We start from the raw sequence: 22,420 nt of genomic DNA on the forward strand, positions 1-22,420 counted from the left end.
TCCATGAATGTCTTCTACTGCCAGTGTCATTTTCCACTGGTGTAAAATTCACCAATGAATTATGGCTATGAAGAGATGGGAAGCAATCGTTGCTAATTCCATGGAGAGCTTGCTGGTGCAGGCTCCTCCCCTAGTAATCAGCTATTAATGTGATTTCTACCATTGCACCTTAATAACTCAAGCGGCTGGCTACCTACTGATTCCTTGGGAAATAATTCCACAGCAAACAGGCTTCGTTGAGAATTTTTTACCCGATGCACCATCTTCTTTATTCTCCTTTTTTCACTTTCTTCTCATTATTTATAGGTAACCTGTCTGTCTAATATCCTTCTTTTTGCTTATTTTCCATAGCTATTGTTAGCTGATCCAGGCATATTTATTTCTTTTAGCCTTAAGACCCTATTCAATTTCATTTTTAATTTCTGATCTCCCTTTGATTTGTCCAGAATTTTCTGGCACGCAAATACAACACATGTAGTACTGTATTCTGCTTTGTACAATGAGAGAGTATTATTTTTGTGCTCTATGATTTGGTATCTCTATGAATATACCTCAAAATCATGTATAAAACTGAATGGGTTGAATATACATCCATGGCACTTCAGTGTGAAATAGATGGTAAGCATGCCTACTTTTTGCCTGAGTAAAGCCAAAACAGTCATTCAGAAAGGACCTTGCAAGAAATTATGGTGAGGACACTATAGATATTAAAATATCCTGCGATAAAACCCTGATGCTGGCAGGTTACCTATCTCTGTCTACTACAGAGAGGCTATTTAAGACACAGTATACTCTAATACTAGGTGTTAGTAGCTTATTTAAACGAGCATCAAGAAATAATTTAAGTTTCCTCTCACAAAAATATTTACCAAAGACCTTCAGAATTGGTTAGCATGTGCAAATCATTCATATTTTTAAGTAATCCTGCTGATTTAATGATTTTAATTTTTGCATTTTAGCATTTTTATTCCTTTCATTATATTGAAAAATCTGCAGTATTGCAATAAACCCCCTGTAGTTGGTGGCTCTGCTTGCTAAAAGAGAGCCCTGTGCAACACAAGTTAATAACACGTCAGTAACTTACACCAGTTAATTCAACTTCATGTAAATCACACTAACAACTTTTTGCTGCAGCTCAAAGGTGATCAGGAAGATGCTACAGATGAAAAATACTGCCTTTTAAGTTTTTATTGGATAGGTTTTTTACTTTTTAAAATTCTGATAGTTGTTGCATACTTCTAGAAGAGCCTCATGGAAACAGGATGTTCTTTTTGTTACCTGTCACTTTTGAAATAAAACTTGTTTTGGTATTAGTGCATGTGGATCCATGTATGATAATATTAAAAATATTAATTCAACTGAGTGTAGTATTCTTGCAGCTCAGCCTTAGACTGTAACTTAGTAACGTGTATGATTTTGTTTTCCCAGCCTATACAAATCTTTGTCTGAAGGAATGAGTCTGAAGGACCAGCTTAACTGTACTTTCGGTACTTCTGAAGGTGGGCTGCAAGGCAGGGGGGATGTTGTGACCCTTACCTATCGCCAGATTGAAGATCTGGCAGCTCAGCTGCAGCAAGCTCGGTCAGAGCAAAAGGACACAGAGCTGAAGCTCCAGAAAGCCCTGGAGGCTTCACAGGAGGCCAATGAAAAAGTTCAGAAGTAAGTCACTTGCCTTCTTTCAAGAAAAATTGCGGTTGGAAACCAAATGAAACGTTGCTTCTTCTGGTATTTTGTCTATGACTGAAAGTGCGGCAGTACTCAGAAAAGGTCCTTTAAAATGATTCCTTCTTTGTCAGCCGTTCAGCTCGTTACCTACTCGGTGTGAAGCCGATCATTTTAACAGTTTTATAGTATTATGCAAGTCAGCGTGCCTGTCATTGCTGTTATGGAAACTGCTTTCTACATGTGCAAGGCACAGAGGAAGTGTTTCCGTCTCCTATGAATGGTTTTCACTGTCTTTTTACCCATGGCAATCCTATGGCAACAGAGTATTTGCCTTTGTAATTGCATGGTAGAGTATTAAGGTTCTCATTTTTGGTCTGTTACGCATCTGGCAGGTTTCATGTCACGGTAAGTGCTGATGGGGTTGTTTAGGGGTGGCTTCAAAATCTCACTGAAATCAACAGGAAGTCTCTGAGTTGGTGAACAGAGATTGTATTCTCTTTCCCATCATAAGATTCCCTGTTAAAAGGTTACTGAACTCGAAAACCTGAAGTTCATCTCCACTGAAGTCCTTATTGTCATGTTTGTTACTACTAGCACATAAGCCTTTGAAAGTCTGATTGCAGGGACATAGGCGAACGTGCAGGCAGAGCCTCTTCACAGTCTGGCACCTCTCATCTCTGCAGTACATTCATCAGCTGCAAAATACCCCTCTCTCACCCTTCCAAGGTGGTCGATGCTGAACTGATGCAAATTTTCCCGTCTGTCCATATTTGTCTTCAACTTTAACGTCTGCAGCGTATTTCCAGAGTAGCCAGAAATTGGCGTATAATATATTGCAAGGACCTAACAAGAGTTCTTCCTGTTTAAAAAAATACATGCTGAGTTCTCCTATTAAAAAAATAAAGAAATTATATTTTTATATTGTTAATTTATTTGTAACTACATAAGATAGGTATATATATGAAAATACGTATTTTCAGTCATCTTTTAAAAACATCCAGTGGTTGTTCGAGAATCGTTCAAATCTTTATTCTGAACACTTAGATATATTTGAAACTTCAGCAGATGCATGCTTGATAAAAATAAACCTACGAAAAATAATTACAGCATGTTAAAGAGAATATTGGCTAAACCTTTCTGTACATTGTTTAAAGTTGTTATTTCATTTCATTTTATTTCTAAATATTTACTAACCATAAATATTTAAGTGAAGGTTGGGTTTTGGTTTTGTGTTTTTTTAGTGAAACAGTCTTCTTTAATCCTGTGTAACCAGGGTGGCTAGAGTAGAAGTGCAGCCACAACCTGAATTAAAGTGGTGGTGATGCACTGCTATAGCGAAAAGAATTTACGCAATTTAACATGCTCAACTACTTGGGAAAATTTTGGTCAGGTTAGTTTTCATTATTGCTAAGATCAGACCACTGAGCCTATAGCAAAATTAAACAATTGGGTGAAGTCTTTTGATGACAATAGCATGCCCTTTTTACCAAGAAACTGTGGAAATGCTCTGTGCGTCTTCCCAGCACCCGGAGTCATCCACCCCCATCTTATAATTCAACCTGCAAACAGATTAAGCAGCTGAGTTTGTGGAAAGTGTGTTTACTTTGAGCTAAGAACCCTTGTGTGACACTATAGAGATTCCTCTGACACCTCTGGGAGAGCTACACAGACAGTTCGTACTCATCAGCAGGGAAACCGGGCTGAGAATTCCCAATTTCTTTGTAACCTCAACCGCTTCATACAAATCAGTGTTTGGCAATTAGGCAGGAACTCATTTGTTAGCTTAGCTTTTTATTTCGAAGATGTAGGATGTTCTACATTTCAAAAAGGAACTGACAATTTATAAACCGGTCAACAGAAAGGCTTCTTGGTATTAATTACAGTAGTCTTAATTAGCACTGTCTTAAGAGGATGCTTATTGTAATTTAAAATGTGACACTACGATTCATAGCCTAAATAGGGTTCTAAAACATCTGTTTTCTTGACTTCTTTTAAATGCTCAAGTAAAATTGAATTCTGACATACGAAGGAAGTATTTTTAGCGGTTATATAAAGTAGTTTCTCAGTATTACTCAGTAAAATATCTGAATAATGTAGCAACAGTTAAAAATCAGAAGAGGAAAATAATTATGAGCTTCATTAAGAAAGAACATAATTAGAATAATTAAAATAATGTTGAAAAAGGATGTACTTTGTATCTTCATACCATGTAATTTACTGGTGTTCACTATGCTTTTGCTAATCTGTCCTCTGGCAACACTAAAGAATTTTTTAATATTCTTAAAAACTTCAGTGTTTGCATTCAGCATCGTATGCAGAGCTTGAAATAGAGATGTAATTTCTCCACGGCATTGCCATCATGTCAGCCATTTCTGCACCCACCTGCAATTGTTGCTTTCTAAACGTGAGATCCAAGTCAGAATAGTTTTCCTGCGTTTTCCGTCATGAGACAAAGCATCTAAAAAATTTCTGGATCTTATCCCACATGAAACAGCAGCTGTGAACCAGAAGGGGGATATACTGGAATCTGCTTATAGTGAACTTGGACATAGTAAAATTCTGTTTATACTGAAGTAGGGTGAACATCTCACATCGGCTCACTGCAGCGTGAGATATAAATTGCGACTGTGTGCTCTTGCCTGCGAAGATGATTTGTGGTGTGAAACAGAAAATGTTGATGCTCAGAGAGTGACCACACAGATTTAGCAGAATTTGTTTGAATCTGTTTTGATTTTGAAACATTAACAAGATGCAGATTAGACTTTTAAGAGAGCACTATTCTAGTTTATAAAGCAAATACACGCTTTAACTGTGTGGTGTATGTAAATAAAGACATGTATGCGCACACATAGCAGTACGTATTTATTCAATAGGAAATTATGATGATCTGCGCTATACTTAATATTTTTAACCTATACTCTGTAGAATGGCCATGACTATAATTTTCTGTATTTAATTAATGTTTCTAATTCATGGTTACAAACAAAGAATTAGGACAGCGGCGCAGAATTCACCAGGAGTGTTGGCATAGCGCCACAGGCCCCCTGCAAGTTTGTCCTGCCGGAGAAGCCAGGAGCCAGCTGGTGCAGCCCCAGCAGGGAAATGGGGCTGACCTGGAGAAGGTGGCTGGAAAAGCCTGTGAATTAATTAATGCCTCCGCCAGCAGAGGAAGCAAGACATTTTAAAACTGTCCTTCCTGCTGGAACCTCTGGGATTGAGGAGTGGCTACCGATGTCAGTGAGATCAGAGGAGGTTATAATGTAATACCAAATCAATATTAGCCAATTATCAGTAAAGGTGGAGGCCACTTTTGATGTGTTTTTTCCAGGAAATGTTCTATTTTTCTGCAACAGCTTTGCAGCTGGAGTGAATTTTAATGTAATTTGTCTGCTGAGGGCTTCTATTTTTTCTCACAATTTAATGACTCTAGCTCAGTAAAGCATAGCTCTCTGAGTGTGAGCACAGTCACACTTGCACACTCACATAGCTGTGTAAGGTGGCAGTGGAGAGTGCGCATGTAGAATTTCTATGTAATCCTCTAAAAGTAAACACCAATCCACAAAGTAATGGTGCAATGCTAATATATACAGGCATGAAAATAAGCATAAATGGTGAGAAATATGCTGCTTGTGCACTTTGTCGAGGTAGTTCTTACTATGAACAAAGCAAATATATAAGTGATGAAAAACAGAAATTCTTACTTCATTTGTCCTTAACTGTTTATTAAAGACACCTTCTTTTTTGATTTTGGTTTCTTTTTCTTTTAAGGAGGAAGTCAGGAGAGTTACAGATTTGTATAAAATACTTCAGTGGATTGAATACAAAAGAAAACTAAGCAATCTTCTTAATAAGCAGCTAGTTTTATCAAAGGAAATTACTATCTCTCATGAAAGAAATACTACCCTTAATAACATTTGCTTTACCTCTTAAGGTGTGATTTTTTGGCCGCCTAACTTTCATTGTTACTGGAACACACCCTTTTTTTGAGTAGTCCTGGATTACCCTCCGGCATTTCTGAACACGCTTTCTCTGCTTTCGTAGTCGCTCACTTAGTTTTGTTCCTTAGCTGATGCTGATAAGTGAGTCGATCGATGACACAACAAAAACAAACTGTTCTTACCAGCATTCGACAAAGTTGAAAAGAAAACAAAACTGGAAAAAAATAAGGAGCAAGCATTTATGAAGTGGTTAGAGTCCCCCTCCTCTGCAAGTAAAACTAATCTGCCTTCCGAGTACCGGAGCTGTGTGTATTTCACGTCAACGTCCAAGACGTTCTCCAGTGCTGGCTGGAGGGTCTAATCCTTCCCAGAATGATCCGAGCAGTGCAGTTCAAGAACAAGAATGAATATTTGAATAATCACACCACAATGTGAGGTGACCCTCCGACAGGGGACTGACCAGATACACATATGGATTTTGGGAAGACGCTCTGATGCTCTTTTTTAACACAGCTGTGAGAAGAATGTGGCTAAGACCCAGTAGTCTTTCTGGAGTATAGCTGGCAAAGGAAACCATGAGGAGAAGAGAATTTAACACATGGGTGTAAGAGAGTCCGCTTCATTGATGCGATCTGAGGGGAATGTCTAATGACTGGAAGAATCAAACTTGGCAATGAAAACACAAAGCTCTTTTCATCAATTCAAACGCAGACTCTAAAGCTGCAGATGGTTACCTCCAGCCTTGCCTATTCAGTGCAGGGTTGTATAAAATGGCACTTTGGTGAATACTAATAGATGAAAACAAAGATTTAATAACATAAAGATGTGGTGTTCATTTTTAAATGAGGATACAGGTCAGTGTCTCAGAAAAGAGTGAAGTAAGTATCTTTATGTATGGGTCTAAAGTCTCTGGAGATTTTTAACTGCAAACATGATATCTTTAGTGCGCAGATTGTATTCAGTACAACACAGCTATGCAGGGAACAGGCTAAAAGCAAGAGTTCTGAATTATTATACTAATTGAGCCCCTTTGCAAAATGCAAATGTTGTTAACTAGTTATCTCCCTTTTAAAATCATACCTACATATATTTAGTTGAAGTATACATTGTAGCTTGTATGCTTTCAGTCACTCCTTGTATATAAGAATGGAGCTAGTTAATTAGACATTGCAGGCAGAAGCACTGCACAAAAGAAACAAGTTTTACATTCACCGGGACTTAAAGCTATTTGTTTTGGAGGAACCACAAAATGTCAGATAACTCAACTGGCTTTATTTAAAATTTTAGAGACACATCTCTTTAATTTTCATATTTCAAAACAATAAATACAGTTTAATGTCTTACTTTATTAAGATGTTACATTTAGATGTTCAGACTTCCCTATTAAAACTAGACTGCTTTTTTTATTACTTTCGAAACTGTATTCTGGTGAATGTCAGATCAACACGTCAACTACTGGAGGCTAGGAGTACAGCTTCATAGATATTAATAGTTTCACTGATTTGTGTCAGTAAATAATTTAGCAGATGTCAAAAGTGATTTTGCTTTTAATGAAAGCCACTGCGCTGCCTGCTGCTGTGAAGTTCTGCTGGAATTCAACAGTTGGTAATCTTTTAATATCATATAGGGAATAATTTAATTGGTGCTGGCATTTTCAAATGCAAAGTAAGTTCTGGTGACTTGTTGAAGAATGTAGATGTAGAGCTAATTTCTTAGTTACAGCAAATTGGCTTAGCTCTGTCGCACTGAGTTACGTTCATTTGTCCCAGTTAAGGATATGACCTGTAGTTTACTGAGAAACAGATGCCGGTGGCTACATTCAAAATACAAGCGAGTGAGGGCAAAGTACTAAGAATCTTTTACTTGCTATAGCAAGCCACAGAAGTCAATGGTTTTGAGAGTTTGTACGGAAGGAAATGGGGAGCCGAGGAAGACAACCCTTGTAGCAGTCTAAGATACCAAAGAAGATTAGCAATAGTTCTGGACTTTCAGAACTGGATCAAAAGTTGTTAGAGGAGATTCAACATGGAAAAAACTGCTTGATGAGTACTAATGTGTTGTCTGCCTCATGCAATGATTAAAAGCAGATTATAAGCTCCATGGGGCCCATAAGAGATACACAATCTCCACAGGCGGGGTTTTATGGTGTTTAGGAAACCCACACTAGCCAGATGGAAGATTCCCAGACACGCAAAACTACCGCATATCCCGAAGAATTCTGCAGAGTGCAGCAGAGCTGATGCAAAGTTTCCTTGGCGTGCAAGACATGAATAGGAACGTGAGAAAGTCTAAAACACAAAATCTAGTAACAATCACATCATATCATATATGAAAATATTACCATTAACTAGGGTAGCAATAACAGGCAGCGTGAATTTATTTGATTTAGGGGCAACAGGCTTGGAAGTAGCCTGCTTTAGGAATTTAGTGAGGAATTAAGACTAATTGAAATGTGTGAAGAAAGTCATGTGTGATCTAACTGAAAGCAGTACATAGTAGGGTCAGAATTTATTCAGATACTTAGAATTCTGTGCTAACGCCAGTGACTCCTCTCAGAAAAATTCCCCTCAGACTGCATTAATATGCATGGTGAAGTGATAAATTAGAAAGTCTTGTAGAAATACCTGTTTGTTGTAATAAAAGACTTGAGTAAGCCAGTGAGGTTATGTGCAGCCTCAGAGAAATTCAGCACATAGAGTGAAATCAGTTTTCTAGGTCTGCAGGAATAAAATATTGAAATAAAATATTCAAATCTAAGGTGAGCTGAACAAATTCAGTCACTGGTGGCATATTCTCTGCACTGTTTTAGGTATACCGTGTTTCTATATCACTAGGCAGATCCTGTTTCCTTTGGTAAGGCTAACTTACTACTCATGCTGTACAAAAGGAAATACATCACTTTTGCAAAGCTGTAATGAAATGTATTTTCTGCATTGGATTATATATTATCTTTATCGGATGACATTTCACTTACCAATTTTTGAATTGCGTACTCCATGTTACAGTCCAGGTAAAATTTGCAGGCTGTGATGGAGGGAGTGCCTGATAACTTAGTACCACTAATAATGATAACCTCCCAGCCCAAAGAAGAGAGGACCTGGGTTAGCATAAGCAGAAAACTTCTGACTGAAAAAATACAACCGACTTTTTGTCTTTTCTGCCTGATTCCTTGGAGACCCAAATGGAGAAGCACTTGCTGAACCAGAGCAATGCACGCTGGTTGCACCGAGATCCGCGCAGAGCAGCGTGACCTCAGACGTTTTCCTTCAAAATCTTCCTTGGCATCTGTGCACCCTCACCTCAGTTTTCTAAGTGGTTGTTTGGGAGCAGGGGTACTCCTCTGGGGTGTGACAGAATGGAGCTGAGTTTCCTCCTCCATCTGAGGAGATCCTGGTTCAAATCTCCTGTATCTCAGGGGGATGTTTCAGCCACTCAGGTTTGGTCTGGATGCTCTCTATTCCTTGCCTTGAGGTAGTACCACATAGCAGAAAGTAATATGGACTTCTCAGATCAGAGAGCAGTGAGTAGGCTACTCACCTCTGAGAAGTGAGACCTGGTTCTGACACTTTCCTTTAGGGCTTTTTCTCAGTTTTATCCGATGCCTGTTGAACATAAATACACAGCCAGTATCAGAACACCCATCTCCCATTTTCCAGGTGAGCACCCTCGATCACCACCCACAGAATCACACCTTCAGGTCTAATAACATTTCAGATGTTTCTTCTGTAGAAATTCATAGCTTCAGAAAGAGAAGTAGAGAAGACCCTTCAGCCCTGGAGTGTACAGCTCTCCTGAGAAGTGGCAGATATGGGTTAAACCCAAGTTTTCCTTAGCTTGGCTGAAAGCTCTAGCTGATAGTATAGTTTTTTATACTCATTTTAAAAAGGAGGAGTGGTAGCACTGCTGTTATCTTTGTCACCTTAAAAGAAACAAGTGGCCTCAGGTTAGTTTTAAAGAAGGGCAGCTTGAGGACCTCTGGATAGCTTGGAGCAAGACACTTAAACTGGGGGCCTGAGATTTTAAAAAAAAAAAAAGAACAGAAAACCCTATTTGGCTAGTTTAGGAGCACCCTTCTCCTTAAACTAGTTGTTGCAAATCCCATCCCAAGGTGCTGCCATGCTCTCTGTGCAGTCTGGGGGAGGAATGCACCAGTGCGGAGCACACGTGGAGCTGCAGATCCCATTCTCATTACCAGAGTCCTGACAGACAGATTTGGTGATGTTCAGAATTACTGCAGCTGAGACCCTTTGTAGTACTAATGATTCATAGTATCTTTTGACGTCTCATTTTCATTTGAAGGTGGCCCTTAATAGAGCAGTTTGTGGTATCAGTACCAAAAGTCTCATACAGTTATAATGTGTGATACTGCCAGAGCAGATTATGGGATATCATTCTCATGGATATTTTGGCTGTCATAAATTGTAGTGAGGCCTTTAGCATCTGACAGTTTATGATCAATGCCAGGATTATGTTCAGTGGTGTGCTTAACAGAATGAAGACAAAAAATCCCAACCAAAGGGAATGACAGGTAAGCCTTTCCTGCATTCCTTGCACACCCGAGATATCCATTGACTGCAGGGAGTTTCACATGGATGAAGAATGCAAAACTGAGCATACAGTCTAAGTCAAGTATTTATTTTCTTTGTGTAGCTATGGTTTACATTTACTTAACCTCTGTAAATTGTGGATTGCAGTGCAGATATTGTTTTCTTAAAGTATGGGTAGTTACAATATAAACACAAATATTTATCATCATTTGAATATTTATCATCTCAGCCTTTCACGAAAATATAAGCAGTGCTGAAACTTCGTTCTCTCAAACACTAAAATGTATTCTATGAAAGTCAAATGTTTTCAGAGTCAACATAATCACAGCATCCCAGTTTTTGACCTGTGTGTTCATTTACAGTTTGCTTATAGCTGCTTCACAGAGATGGAAGTTTGTAGATTACAACATGGTTTTATTGATTTATCAGTAGCAAAATACACTAAGTATACTCAGTAAACTGGATCGGCTAGCTCTTGGGCTTGTATTGTATAATATCAGCTTGTTGTGGAATACTTCAGAACAAAATCAGAATGTTGGCATAGTTAACATCAATGGTGTAAACCAGACTTGCAAAGACTAATATTTAGTAAGACCAATAACACAAACAAATTAGATTTTGAAGTTGTTTGCCCAATAGAAAGAAGCGTGCTGACACAGTATTTGTAAGCTTATAGTTAACCATTCTATGACAAATTATTAAATAACTTTGAAAAGTAGATTGGGTGCTCCTTGAAGAAAAGCAAGAAAACTTTTTCTGACTTGCTTTTTTTTCCAGGACAATAAAACGAGTGTCACAGCAAATAATCATTTACTTTAATATTTTATATCCAAATAAAATAAGTCCATGGCATTTACATTGCCGTTACTAAATAGTATTTGGTTTGTTTGCAAGAGTCATTTATTTGTGGCTTGGCTGAAGGAATAAAAATAAATTTGCGGTTCTTTCTGTTAATACTCATACTGTTTCTTAACATATGCAAAAGATTGAATACTGTAAATGTATGCGCAGAAGCTCAACAAGAAACCCCAGACTTTCTGAAGCTTCTGAATTACGTATCTTTTAGAGAATTGCTGGAACTGTTCTTTACAGCAACAAATAGAAATAACTGACTAGGCCAGCAAGGCATTTAATTTTAAGCAAACTTTAAATCAGTTAAATTTTTCCACTGCTTAAAATTAAGTGTACCTTTACTGAAGCAGGGGCTAGTTCTCCAAGGAAAAAATTACAGTTCGTGTTTCTAATCTAATACTGAGTCATTAATTAATAGCCGGATTTTTCTGTAAGGCTTTTAATTTTTTAAACAATATTTTGTAGAAAGGCAGCATCAATTGTGTTTATAGGTATGAGAGCTAACAACGGCTTTAACCCCATCATTGCCACTATTCTATTGGCAAGTTGCTTTCCCGTTCTACATTTTTGCTGTATGTGGTGTGGGTATAAGGATATAGATCTAAACACTGAGTTGTTGGAAGGCGTAAATCTTTAGGACCAAATTTATCATTTCACCTTCAGATTATTGAATTTTTGTCCATAGAAAGTATCAGAATTCAGCCTTTGAGTGGAAGACATTGCAGGTATTGGAGACGTGTATAATAAAACTACTATATTTAGCACTTTATTCTGTGCCTCATAATATATCCATCTCTATCACCTCAATCTTTTATTTGGTAAGATAATCATATAAATTATTTGAAGGATGTAACAGATGAACATCTACATCTGATAAAAGGGATATCCTAAGTGGTGAACTCAACACAAAAGATGTTTCACAGATCTCCAATTTTAAACACTGAGAAAATATTTTACTCTATGCTTTTGAAGAATTTCGTGAATCTTGATGTAAAGCCAGATTTTTATGCTTTCATCAGTAGAGATTAAAAGGTTTTTCTCCTACAATCAGTCCCATTCACATCAACCAGGCAGAATTGCCATCAAGCCCAGAGTCTGCAAGCTCACTAGTTCAGAAGAATTAAAGCTGTCCTCAAAATGAGCTGAAGGTCCACTGCTTCTCTCCTGTGTCAGCCCTGCTCGGGAATTCGCTCACCTCCCAGGAGCAGGAGGAGAAGCTCATTCCCAGTTGGATGGCAGGAACATGGAGCAAAATAGGCCCAGAATGCCAGTGAAAAAAAAAATCTCATGTGAATTGTCTTGCTCGAATGGTGCAGAGGACAGTTGGAGACTGTCTGCTGGCTACTGGAGAAAGGTTACTGAAGCTTAGAAGTGGGAAGGCTTGTTTTTACCTTAATGGCCTTAAATGGCTGATGACTTAGTAAAAAGCCTATGAAGTATTTTAAGGAGCACTACGTATGTGTAGAAGACACTTTGGTCTGTGATGCTAAGTCTCAACTGGTATTTTAAAAGCCCATTTTTTATATGTAAATGCGCAGTTAGGCATCTTTTCTGGTTTTATCCCTGCATAGGGGACCCCGTTGCAACATCACCGTAATAGACAAGCTTCATGCTCATAACATCTATCTATAATATATTGCAAACATTAAGAGAAGGAGAGGATGTTTCACCATGGATTTTTTGCTAGTCTACTACTGAGGGAAGACTGCTCTTATTTTTTCTAGAAATACTTTTCAGAAGCATGACTAAGCGTGAGTCGCCCTGAAACCAGAAGTCTGTGGGCACCACTGGATCACACCGGAAGGGTGGGGAGTTCACCTACCAGTCTGAGCCCGTTACGAAGGACTTTTCACAAGTGGGAGCTTAATTAAATGCTTTCCTCTTACATCCAAACCCATTTCCATTGTTACTTGATCTCTCAGTGATATCGTAGAAGGCGTTCCAGCTTGGGCCATATCCCATCAGTTACGCCAGGAAGGCAAATCTATTGAAATACATCAAACATATGTAAAAACAATTATTTTTAATGTAAAGTGGAGGGATTTGATGATGGTTTATAGGAAGGAATCTTCTCTCCACAAGCTCCAGATTACTCTTGGTCAGGAGGGTGGGAGCTGTCTAGAGCCAGCAAGTCTGCGTCAGGTTTTGTAAAATACTTGTGGAATCAAGAAAAAAGCTCATGTTGTCTTTATTGTTTACGTTATCAAGAGGAGTCTGCCAAAGTTGTGCTTTGATGGGATGTACTTGGGAAACAGCCTGAGTAGTACCTCAGTATTTGCGATTTTCCAAACTCATTATAAACAAGACTTGACCAGAACATGCCCAAAAGGGGTGGAACTCGCTTGGAATAGGCAGCTGAGAGGTTCAGACCTGGCCTTACAAGGAAGGCTTGTTTGAAACATGCAGAAAGGTGTAATGTGGTGGTTTCAGACTGATACTTTTAAAGTTTAGAGTCTCTTAGTAACCCCATTCTCTACAGATCCTTAAATGCATATCAACCTGCTGGTCCTGCATTTTATGAGGAATCCTGTCTAACTGTTTGTTTTGGACAGGTTTGAAATAATACTTGTTTTAGATAATGAATTTTTTACATTGCTTTTAAATATTCCTGAAGAGGGATTTAGAACAAAACAAAATCCTCTAAAAAGTATCTCCGTTTTCCATCTCCTGAAATACATCTCAGCTGGATATAGAATAAGAGAACTGGCTAGTTGTTACCAGTTGACATGGTCCAGAGCACGGATTGAGAAGCTGAGAGATGGGCTCTGTATCCAACAGTTTTAGGCTATAATTCTGCAGGTATTTATGCCTACACTTTTTTTGTGTGTGCGCATGAGGAACTCAGTCCAGCTCAAGACTACTTATACGTAAAATTAAACATGACAAAAAGTTTGTGGGTCTTTTCAGTTTTCTTGATTGGTTGAGCTTCAGCAAGTCATTTCACTTCCCTGCACCCTGTTTTGCCCCATGCAATATACACATAGTGCAAAATAGACCTGATGTCTGCCTTTTGAACACTTTACATAAAAGTTCTGACCATCCCTCCATGTTATGAGCATTCAAAGCAAAGAATATTTGCTTTTCTGAGGTAGTATTGCTCTCAGGAAGAAGGTGGGCAACAGTTCAGAGACAGAATAAGCTTGCCTGTGATTCATGGCGTTCTAATGATACCGAACATCATTACCAAGGGGCAGGACTAGTGTTCATCAGGAGTTGATAGGAAGTAATATTTTGCCCTCTTCAAATGAATAAATACTGTGACAAAATACTTTCTATAGGGAAGATATATTAGCGTAGGGTAAAACTGCTAGCTTTTCCTAAGCAGATGACAGAGACTTCCAGGAAGTATTTGGCAAGAAAATCCGGGAGACCCTTGCCTATTCATATCAGCACAAAGTTTGTGGAAATGCTGTCACTATAAGGAGTAGGCTTCGATGTCAAGATTTCACCTAAAAAAAGAGAGCAGCTGTGACCCCAAATGAGTGGAAACAGTTACTGTCAGTGCTAAAAGTAATTCAAGCTTATGTAAGGAGGTATATAAAAGGTTTTTCTTGCACAAATAGAAGTAGTAAACTGCATAAAATTTGCATATAAACTGTTAGCCTCAAGCTGGAGTAATTAGGTGAAATTCTGTGATCTGATTAAATAATCCGGTCGGTATCATTTGGCCATCATATGCCAATATATCCTCTATTTCAATTATTGTTAATTTTTTAGCTCTTTCGTATCAGTCCCATGCTCAGATATGAATGGTCCATCCAACAGTAAGAGTCTTTGCCTGGTCTAAATGATAAGCATGTTGTTGATGTCAATTTACTGAAACACAGATGAGGTTATGGCATAGTGGTTTCAGGGTTTATTTTTCTTTCTCATAAGCTCATTTATTTTAGGCAATCAGTATATGTGGTCCTGAGAAAGCATTTGAAAGCAAAGGAGCAATACCTTTCACAAGGTGGCATTAAATCCAGCATAGGTGCAAAGTCCTGATTCTGTATTATCCTGTACTGCGTAGCAATCTACATCAATGCAAAGTAGGGTGAAAAGCTGTCAAAATAGACCAACTGTGTTTACCACTCACTTTTCCTGCTGCTAGTGATGGCACAAGGTGAATAGTAATGGTGAGCTAGCTCATGATCTTCCAAACAGAAGGTAGAGAGCAAACAATTTGACAAGATTAGTTATTGTGGACCACAGATAAAGGCTTAATATTTTAGCAAAGGCCTGTGTAAGCCAGGTTTATTTTGAAATATGTCTGCTGTCAGGAGCCCAACTGGCTGTATTTACTTCTAAGATTAATCATATACAGAATTACTCTTTTGGGTTGAGAAGACGCTGAAAGGGATTTAATAGGAATGCTTGTTTTGTGACAGTGCTTTTCAGAGGCAGAATGGTTTGCCCTGCCAAATTTAAGGCCTGTAAGTTTAATGGAACATACTTTTTGGAGTGACATTACAAACAGTGTTGCATAGGCAGGAATTGGTGGCGGTGTCTGGAGTGATTAGATTCAACACTGTGGTCTACCACAGTTTAGAGCTCACTGATGCTGCTAAATCAGTCTCTAAGACTTGTGTTTTAAGACCAGAAAGGACCATTAATACCGGTCAGTCCAGCCACCTGTCTAACACAGGGCACCGAATTTTACTCAGTAATTCCTGCATCAGGTTCAAAACCACTGTTGAACTCCAGCGTATCATTTAGAAAGACGCCCAGTCTCCAATCCAAAAGATGCAGAGGGAATTTGTTAAGCAGAGAGAGGCAGCCTGGTGCATCTGAACCACGTGTAGTCTTTACCACTGTGATGATTTATGAAGGAATTGTTACAGACTGGTGTATAACTGTTAAATGCAACCGGCAATGTTTTTTAGTGAGTCGATCAAAAATTATTATTGTTCAAAAGGCAGGCTTTTGAGGTGGCAAAAATAATACCTGAATTGAAGAATAAGAGTAATTAAAGATTCAGCGAACCACCCAGAGGTAAGAGGGCAATGCCTCTGTAGCATGGTAGATAGTCCACTCACTGCGAGGTCATACCCTTACATTCCAGGCTCTGATCCAGTGAATATTTAAGCATTTTATTCAATATCGGAGCAGTCTCAACATTTGAAACTGAGAACAAGCCACCCCAGCACCCAGTGTTAGCGCAGTGCTGCTCCCTTGAGAGGGAAACAGCCGGAGTCCAGTTTCCCTGTACAGATAATAGAGCTGAACCAGTTTCCTCCAGCCTCTTGAGTAAATGATCCTATCCAAGTGACCGGTTTCTGGGTGAGACTAGTATCACGGCAGCCTCTCTTCTCTGTGTCATTTGTTTCCTCGACTTTACAGAAAATGCCTGAAAACAAGTACTCCATTTAGGATTCGATGAAATATATCCAAGAGGAAGACTGAAGGAAAGGAGAGGAAAAGGAAAGGAAAGGATTTTTTGTATTCTGGGATGAAATTAAGTGAATTTGTTTCTATGACCACTCACTGAACAGCCAGTTATTCACTGAACTCTGCTGCTAAACTGTGTGTAATGCTTTTGTCCGACGCATTTTATTTACCTAATATATTTTCAAATGCTTGGTTTCTAAAGGGAATTAGTGTTAGCAAAACACATTCCACAAGAAGCCAGAAATCACGCAAGTAAGGCCATCTTCATAGCCTGAGCCTAATCTTATCTACTGGAAAGATAACCAAGGGTTATAGTTTAGGTTTATAAGCCTTTATATAGCATTTCAAAATCCAGGAGGGTTTTGTTTTTATCGCTTAACTCCTCCATCTGCAGGTAGAAGCTATTGTTTTCTGCTAGTCTATATATTGCTTTGCAGATTAGGACATAGGCTACTTGAAGGATGCCCTTTTCTTTCAGTTGGGTATCCATTTTGGCTATTTCTGGGGCATGATGCCATGGAAGATCACTCTGTGACTGTATAACTCTGTCATATTCAGAACTTGTGGATAAAGGCTACTGCTCTCCTTTGGGGTGAGTTCCTTTGGCCAGAGATGGAGCAGTGTGGGAGGATGTACTCATCTATGTGGATTTACGCAGTTGCAGAGTTTTTACTGATCCCAAGCTGCAGTTTAGAGCTAGACTTCTTCAGCAGAATACGTGAAAGAGGAGAGCAAGCCAAAAATGCGCATAAGAGTCAGCGCTAGAGACCAGTACATAACATTTTTGCAACTATACGTACAGCTTCTGGGATCCCGGAACAAACTTCTCTGTCAGTAAGGATTTTAAGTCTGCTTTATGGAGACTGATTCTAAAACCAAAATTATTTATACTCAAGGGAGTAAAGCTCTGTAAGGCTTTGCTAAAAATCAAGCAGACTATCAGACAGTTCAGGAGCTACATCAGAACACTCATATAACAACATGCACTCCATACAGGCATTTTGTCAGATGTATGCATAGGTGACAAGAGAAGACAATTTGAAATCACTGGGAGTTGAGAATGGTTGAGAATTTGTGTTGGGGAAGACACACCTAGCAACATTCTCGTTTAGGTAGCATTCCTGTGAAGATGAGGACCTTCTTAAAGTTTAGCAATGCTTTTAAAAGTAAATATTCGAACTGGTAAGACCATAGCATCAAGCCCCTCAAGGAGGTATTTTTATTTCTGTATTAAAACACAGATTCACCTGATTGATTCCAAATTTGTATTGAGGAAGAATCAAGCCACTGCAATTTAAGACTCTTCACAATGATACGTCTTTTGCTAACTTAAAAATAATGATGGACCAGATGTCCCTTTCCTAATTTGTGGGGTTTTTTTTATTTTTCCATTTCCTGGAAGCACTGAGATGAGCTTTAAAGAAGTAGGTAGTGTAGATAAAGAATATTTCTAGCTCTCATCTTTGTGCTTTTCATGGATGCAAATTCTATCTATCCCGAAAAACACAGGACTTTTTTTACTTTGGGTGTGTGCAAGTCAGTATAAATAAAACCAAAGTTGTACCTATCCATCTGAATACATAGTTTGTTCCTGTATTTTATATGCCATTTTGTACTCATTTTGCATGCACACATACAGTAATTGTGTAGAGAATGCTGAAGTGGCATTTGCTGAGAGAATTTATTTGTTAAGGGACAGACTTTCTAGAATTATTTAAGTACCAAGTAATAGCGAAGGTCACCTACTGGGATTTTCCAAAATCTCTAAGCAAGAAATTGAAATCTGTGAGACTGAGGAGTGAGACCTTAAGAGGCTTTGTTGAACATTCCTAGACATGTCTGTCTGTCCTTGCATATTTGGACCTTTAGCACTGCAGCTGAGTTGCCCACCATATCATTCTTCTGTCTGACCTAAAACACCAGCTGAAATACTTTCTTCTTGAATTACATGTTTGGTTGCTTCATGAAATGCAGATTCAGTGAGTGTCTTTCTTACATCTCAGGAGAAGATAGTGTCATATTGTACATTTAATTTATACTATGACGACTGTTTCCTTTACAAGTAAAAAGACAAATGTCATTTGTTAAATCTATGTCTTAGTACACGGTCAAACATAGTCAGTATTGCTTTCAGTTAAGTAAAATACGGTGAGATTATATTGGCAGATACATCATGATTGCACAAAGTAATGAAAGTTGCTTTCTTCAGGTCAGTGTCTTCCGTATTTTGAATAAAACTCTGCAAACAGAGTATTTGAGACTTTTAGGGTAGTTCCCACCACCTCCCATTCGTCTGTTTAGATATTTAAGTTACCTTTGATCTTGAGGTATAACACTATTCCTTCAGTTTACCACAGATAAAAATGCTCAGCCTCCAAAGGGAGCTGCCTGCAGCATCCCGCCAGGCTGGGTACAGAGCCTTATTGACAAGGGGCGATTCTGCCACCCTCGTCCCTTGCAGGTAGTACCTCATTGACACGAATGGCCTTGTTAGCTGCCTTTTATTACTCACAAAGAAAAATGTTGCCTAGTGTGAGTCAGGATGGCAGAGTTGGGCCCTTGGCGAACAAAGAGTCCAGGATTATCGTTCCGAAAAGCCCCCCGAGGCCTGTATCAAGAGTTATTAACCACTGATTCAGCCCATAGCATTATTTTGTAGGCTTAAGTGGGATTTCAGTGGTATATTGGGTCTTGTGTCTGTGTAGGGGTGAATTTTGCCCTCTGTTATTTTATCTTATAAATAGCTGTTACAGTTTCTCTTTTACATTATTGTTTAAATCTCTTTCAAAGGTATGGTTTCTTAATCCTCTGCAGCTTTTTTTTTTCTTTCTTCTAATAAAGAATAAATAAATTTGCAAATCCACACATGGCTGAAACAAAAGGCAAATAAGCCCTGCACAGTTTGTATTTGGTGCGGGATACCTCATTTTGATGATTTCAGTCATCATTCATTTGAAAAGCAGAAGCTATGATTGTTAAGCCTCATTATTTTCAATGAAGCCTGACAGTTTCAAGGTTAAACAGAAGACAGCTACTTTCATCCCAGTGGTATTTCTCTTCAAACATGGGAAGCTCTTCGCTAACTTGTCTGCTCTGGTGTGCAGTGTCATTGCTTGGTCACAGAGTGGTGCACATCTAAGCCCAATTGCAGGACAGTGTGTAAGCAGTGACCTCCAACCTATGTCTCCCCAAATGAAACCTCAATTCATGAAGTCATTTTTCCCCTACTTCTATAAGCCACACAGTATTTCTTTTTAACTGAACAGTGATTTAAATAAGCCATTTTTTACTAGTATTTTTTACTATTTTTCTGCTTTCTCCCAGAAAACAATTTGCAGCCCAAACCTTGTTTGTCCAGACAGTTTGAAATGTTTCCCCTGTGCTTTATGTCTCCGAAGCACATTAGAGAGAGTGCTAGTGTGAGAGAGAAAGAGACCTCCAGTGATAGTTAAAGTGGCTGACAAAACTGCAATGCTTCTGAACATACATGCTGTTAAAAGTGAGGACTGATCTGCCATTGCTTTCTGAAATTGCACATGGACTAACAACTGATTTAACAGGGAAACTTCTCGGTAAGAGAGGCTGAGGAAACTATGACCTATCAGTAGCTGAGTTAAAACCCTTAGAACCCAGAAAACATTGATTTATCCACTGTGAGAAAACTTTCAGGGGCAAATACCTTGTGAAAGCTCTGACTTTATGCTTGCATGGACCTACTGCACTGAGTTTTGACTGTGTGGGTGCTGCCTCCATAAAGACAAAGAAGCGCAGTAGATGTGTGTTACAAAAACAGGAAAAATGCACTAGTTGGTTAAAAAGGAAAAGCGATACATGGAAAACTGAAGGGAGAGGAGTAGCTAAGCAGTAGTTTTTCACCTGTGCTTTCACTCCTTTAGAGTCCCTGTGCAACGGCTAGAGACAGCTGAACTTTCCACATACATTTCCTGGTGTCTGATAATTACATTAGGGTGGTGAATTCTTAATCTCATTTCAGGAATTAAGTCACCTGGTGAGTACAATGAAAGGTGTAGCTTCATGGTGCTTGGTGGTTCCTGGAAAACAGGAGTCTTTCAATACGTACCATGTGCGTTAGTCATGACTTGTGGCAATAAATCCAAGACGTGTTAACTAGTTTTCCTGCACTGAAGTTCCTAATGCATCCATGAGATAAAATGAATTTTGCAGTTTTGATAAAGCTGTGTTATTTTTATTTCCTATCTGCATTGCTCATGTTGTATAATATATTAAAAAAAAAAACCTGTCTCTTCAGATAAGAAAAAATTATCAACATTGCAACAGTGAATACAGCTATTTGAACCTGCAGCTTTTTTTATCCATTATGGAAGTTGTGTGTATAATATGCTGGACATGGCTCTAAAAGTGTTCTACTACACACAGTGTCTGCTTTTATATAGTTAGTTTATTTGTGGGAGAGCTTTCATTGAAGGATTCCATAAAGTACAGATAAGTTGGAGGAATAGCTTGAATGCATGATTACTGGAGTGCTGAAGATAAATGCATGCAAATGGAAAACCCTGAACAAACTTAGCCCTTTGCATTTGCCTACATACTTTAACAAAAGGAAAGAACAAATTAAGCCAGTGAGATGCTGGACATGCTTATAACCTGTGCCTTAAAACTAAGAGAGGATTAGGTGGCTTGCTGTCCCACTTCTTTAGACTGTTAATTTTTCTGTAGTTGTGTCGACATAATAATCATATGGGCCACCTTGAAAATATCATCGTCCGCATCCTCAGAAACTTGGCTTGTTGAGTATTTTTAAAAAGTTTTTTACATAAAACACATGGGGTTTTAGGCATAAATTTATAAACTGGACAATAAAAGTATCTGTTGGATAACATGCAGGGTATTTTTAAGGGGAAACAACAGCTAAATGTTACATTTAACAAGAGCCATGGGCCACTAATATTTTAAAAAGTGCAAGAATTGAATGTCCTGCTTACGCTGAAGTGTATATGTGCCACAGGATTGCTGCACAGGGTTTTGTGTTAATGCCTTACGGGGACCTCAGATACTACATATACTACAAAAGAAAAGTGAGTTGATATATGTCACTGACTGCAAATGGGTTGGGCTGTAGGTTAAAAAGTTTTCTGTAAGTTGTCTGCATTTTCCCTTAATGTCTGTCTTTTACAGTAGTGCTTTGTTTCTGAGCGTGACCACCACCAGGACAGCTTGGTTCAGTGCAAACACTGTCTCTTTCAGCCAGAACATTCCTAACGTTAGCTTCCTTTTTTTTTTCTCTCCTCTCCCTCTCCCCTGCCCCCTCTCAGGTTGGAAAGGCTGGTGGACGTCCTGAGGAAGAAGGTTGGAGCAGGGACCATTAGGACCGTGATCTGATTGAAAGCTCTAGTCTAAGGAAGCATTCACATCTGGTGACCAGGCTGCTTCATTCAGCACTGTGTAAACACTAAAGCCTTAACTTAGCAAACAGTTGTTAGAAGTGGGACACTCCAGCGACATTCCAAGCTGAGATAAAATCAAATCATAAATGTTTAACTACTTTGCTGCTGAGTTCTGTGATTTGTTGAAATGTTTCACTGCAAACATATATTTGTTTTTAAGCAGATGCATTGTGGCACTGTGTGCTGTGAAAAATGATGTAGATGCTTATTTTAACAGTCTGTCCTCTCGGTGTTACTAGACTATAGTCTGCTGCAAGGCACAGCTTGATCATGTTTTCAAATACTACTGGCTTCAGGTGCAAAATCCTGCAAAGCAGTTTCAAAATTTAAATCCCTTACATTATTTGTGAGACTGCAAACAGTCCAGTATTTGTATGTTAAATATATTAATTGATAAAGTAGGTTCACATTCAAGAAATATCTCTGGCTAGTATAGTGGAGATTTTTTCCTCCTTACTCATAGCCCATTGAATTGCAGCTAGTGACTGTGGCTACATTTAAGGGAAAGATACATGTAGAGCATTATACAACAGTTGAATAGCTACTGCTAGTGCATGGCATTTTCAGTGTACATTAAAAAGAAATGTACAGTTAGATTTTACTGGAGGTACAGCTTCCTAAA

At 38.6% G+C, this 22,420-nt stretch overlaps 1 protein-coding gene across 1 annotated transcript in view; it reads left to right on the top strand.

Annotated features, from left to right (window-relative positions):
* Positions 1 to 22,203, top strand: part of MIPOL1 (mirror-image polydactyly 1) — a 161,358-nt gene extending 139,155 nt beyond the window's left edge. Inside the window, exons 12-13 of the mRNA XM_009319375.1 lie at positions 1,429 to 1,659; positions 21,667 to 22,203. Coding sequence (XP_009317650.1) covers positions 1,429 to 1,659; positions 21,667 to 21,733 — 298 coding nt within the window. The 3' untranslated portion in view covers positions 21,734 to 22,203. The remainder of the gene's footprint in view (positions 1 to 1,428; positions 1,660 to 21,666) is intronic.
* Positions 22,204 to 22,420: the final 217 nt, after the last annotated feature.

This window comes from Pygoscelis adeliae, unplaced genomic scaffold (genome assembly GCF_000699105.1).
Source record: "Pygoscelis adeliae isolate BGI_AS28 unplaced genomic scaffold, ASM69910v1 Scaffold71, whole genome shotgun sequence".
NCBI classification, from domain to species: Eukaryota; Metazoa; Chordata; class Aves; order Sphenisciformes; family Spheniscidae; genus Pygoscelis; species Pygoscelis adeliae.